General features: G+C 38.9%; 1 protein-coding gene across 1 annotated transcript in view; it reads left to right on the forward strand.

The window, feature by feature from the left end:
• The window catches only part of LOC106878151 (protein patched homolog 1), a 125,314-nt gene that overhangs the window by 15,215 nt on the left and 106,163 nt on the right, over window positions 1–3,936 (forward strand). Inside the window, exon 3 of the mRNA XM_014927283.2 lies at window positions 3,720–3,912. Coding sequence (XP_014782769.1) covers window positions 3,720–3,912 — 193 coding nt within the window. The remainder of the gene's footprint in view (window positions 1–3,719; window positions 3,913–3,936) is intronic.

Raw genomic sequence — 3,936 nt, forward strand, 5'->3', positions numbered from 1 at the left:
AATTATCAGTTGAACACTGGGATCGATGTAATCGACTTAATCCCTTCCCCCAAATTTCAGGTTTTGTGCCGCCAGAAGACAGGATTATTATTATTATTTTATAAAAGTTTGACTCGGCTCCATGCAGCTTAAAATTTCGTAGGCTCGCAGAACGAACTTACCTTAAAGTCCATATCTCTCTGTGTATTGAAAGCAAGAGTTAAACACAATCAAATGAATTAGTGGCGGCCTGCAATTGCTAAATAATTTCTGATTTAAGCACAAAGCCAGCAATTTTGTAAGAAGAGGTTTGAGTCGAATACCATCGATCCGGAAGATATACATGGAAGAAAGTTCGCATCTGCGCGATTTCAACTTAGAATGTAGCGAGTTGAAAGTCTGGCAAAGAATTCATTAAAATACAAATGAATAAATATAAATAAATAAATAAACCACTTTCTTTTAAATGATACGCCTAGGACTGCGTTATCTAATATGGCCTTTCCTATTCAAGATGGTAACTAAGGCTGATTGGAGGGAAATTTTGCTGCTATTTCTAACAGGTGAGCCTCACGAAAAGATTCTAATTGGCTGAGGTGCTTTCGTTGGCATGCAGAGTATGTTCCTCGAAACGGCACTTTATCATTTACTGACTGTTGATATTTCCTCTTATGAGTGTCACAGTGGCCAATCGCTTAATTTTGACAAGACATTGCATACTTTGATCTATCGCTTTAGATTTGACTGCTAGGTCTCTGTTCCTGGAGTCAGTGTGTGCGAATGGCCTGTGCATGGCTGGAAAATATTTAGGTAAGAAAGAATCAGTTTATCTGAGTAGGACAGCATATTGTTGGATGTAGTGGCAAGTAAGTTATTGATGTACAGACGCAAGAGACAGAGGATAAAATCGAAATATGGGACGCCAGAGTTGATAGAATGTGAGACAACAGAAAGAGCTCCGTCAACACGCGGCAGATTTGAATACCAGACAGTCAGAAGTTTTGCTGATGTCATAGGCCACAACATTACTTACACCAAATTCTTCCAAGACAAGGGCACTTATAAGTTCTACTGAAATCGTACTGGTGGTCATCAAGATGAGAGGGAAATATTTGAGTTGTTGGGAGGACGTCGTGGTTAATAACTGTCTGTGTTACATATGAGATATTGGAAGTGAGTGCAACGAACCGATAGTTGATAAGGCCAAGAAGAGATTGCTTTCATTGGGAATAGGATATGTGGTTGCGTGTTTCTAAAAGCTAGGATAGTTCCCTGGAGACAGAGGAGGAGGAAGCGGAGAGAGATTGAAGAGTTTGAGTATAGGGGCTAGCTCTAAGGCTTGTCTGAGGTTAGTGGAAACATCACCGCCAGGACCGGTGGCCTTGTTGGTTTGAAGTTGTGGCGAAAGAGTTCTGCTGACTCTTTCGCCACAACTTTTTCTCACTCTTTCCTCCTGCATCTTGCAGCTCACCTGCGACGGACCGGCCTCCCGTCTAGGTGGGGGAACTTATATGCCAATGAAACCAGGAAACCGGCCCTTATGAGCCAGGCATGGCTCGAGAAGGAACAAACAACAACAAAGTCCTAGCTTTATGGCTTGGTCTGACTTGACAAAAGAAAAAGAAATTTAATTGATGACTTGACTGCACCCATTGAATGAGCACATGAAAAGAAGAGCCTAACATTAAAAAAAAAGACTTAATGGATCGTGCGAGGCACGAGGATGGCAATGTTTGGTGCTTCTGGAAAGGTGGGATGTCACGAGTCAGATACACAATGATTCACGATGTCTTAGCTGGCTGGCGTTGGCCTTAAGAACACCTGTACACTGATTCGTGAATTGGAGAGGAAAGCAGAAAATGCTTCAACGTGGTTATGGTTGAGGCATGTGAGAAAAATTGAAGCAGAGGAGACCAACAATCCTGAGCGAAAAATAAAACAAAATGGTTGCTTGCTTAGTTGGAGTTGTTACAGCTGCATCCGACTTGGGTTGATAAATATACTACAGTGTGGAGCAAAATAACCTTGTAGCATCAATGCTAATCGGCACTAATGGTGGTGGTGGTGGGGAGTGGCGGTATTGTTGGAAGGTGACGAAATTATGTTCTCGTTGACAGCTGAAGGAAGTCTCTTGAGTGTAGACAGTATGTAAAATTGCTGTGTGTGTGCACTAGTGTATTACCTTGTGGTGTTTCCGTCTCCAAAAGGAACGTAATTCAGTTGGACGTAATTAGAGATCGATAAAGTAAAGGCTCTAGAGCCGATACGATGGATCTTTTTTAAAACGGGGGCCACATTTTTCATTAACGAAACACTTTGAAACTTGGAACACTGGTAGAATGTGTCATATAAAACATCTTTTTCTCTTAGTCTTCTTAAAAAAAAAAGAAATCCATAACTTATTCCATGTTAAAGTTGTCGTATTTCTGTAATTTCAACCAATCACTGACGTCCATTCAGCCGATATACATTAAGTGCCGACTACATAAACAAACGATTCTGAAACAATTAACCCTAACCCTAACCCTAAAATGAAAAAAGCAAATAAAACGAAGGTATGGAGATTAAATACGCTTTACATCGCTTAATCAGCCAAAGGAGTAAATGTAAACAACTGAATACTTGTCAGTGATTGGTTGAAATTATCGAAATAAGACAATTTTTTACATAAAATAAATTCGAATACAAAAATATTTTTCTGTTCTATAACACAAAATAGATAAGTATTCGAAGTTTGAAAGTCTTTCGGTACCAAAAACACTACGTAAAACATTAATGAAAAATGTGGCCCCCGTTTTAAAATAGATCCGATACGATTGATTTTTAAAAATAGCATGACTACACTCGAAAGATATATATAAACGCAAACATGACTTTGCGATTAAGAAGTTCACTCCCCAATCTTGTGGTTTCAGGTTCAGTCCCACTGTGTGACGCTTTGGACAAGTGTCTTCTTTGAGTCGACCAAAGCTTGAGAGTGGATATGGTTGATGGAAAATGACTATGTAAATCATCATCATCATCATTTTAACGTCCACTTTTCCATGCCTGCGCGAGTCGGACAGTTTATCGATGCAAATTTTCTACGGCCCCAGATGCCTTTCATGTTGTTAGCCTTCACTCATTTCCAAGTTAGGTGTTATTTCCCCTCGGCCAAACATGTTTTCGCAGAATATTGGAAATGAATGACATAAGTATATTTGTGTATTCGTGTGTCTCCTTGTCTTGACATCACGACACCATAGATACAAAATGAACGTCACCGTGAGACATGTCTAGCCATGGTGAAATAGCACCTTGCTTGAAAACAGGTGAGGGCTGGCGGGAAGAAGGGCCTCCAACTGTAAAAAAAAGAACTTCCTTACCAATCCTGTCTGACTCATTCGAGTATAGAAAAAATGAACGGTCCAATGATTGCTGAATGCACGCACTCGGACAAAGAATAATCCATGTTCCCATTCGCACATGAATTAATAAATGTAACTCTGTTCTTATTACGTTAATTAGATTTCAGTCGGTGATAGCATCAATGCATTACAAATCTAGCATGCCTAGAAGCAACCTGTATGTATGACATAGGATTTTGTTTTACTTATAAGTCTTATTTAATTTCATTTATTAAAATATAAACAATACTGTATTTATCATTAGAAAATTGTTAACAATGAAAATTTGGAAATATAATTGAATTTTTTATATTTAATATATTTTTCTAAGTATTTTTCTTTTTTTTCTTTCAGGGTAAATCTAATGGAAACACATGTGCTCTGTGGGTGCGATGTCACCTACAGAAACAACTTTTCAGCGTTGGCTGTTTTATCCAACTTCATTATGGCAAAGTTCTTTTCCTTGGATTACTGCTGCTCTCTTTGTTTTGCATCGGTTTGAAAACAGGCACGTTAGAAACCAACGTTGAACAGCTCTGGGTCGAACGTAAGTATCCGAATACATTTAAAA

This window comes from Octopus bimaculoides, chromosome 7 (genome assembly GCF_001194135.2).
Source record: "Octopus bimaculoides isolate UCB-OBI-ISO-001 chromosome 7, ASM119413v2, whole genome shotgun sequence".
Lineage (NCBI taxonomy): Eukaryota > Metazoa > Mollusca > Cephalopoda > Octopoda > Octopodidae > Octopus > Octopus bimaculoides.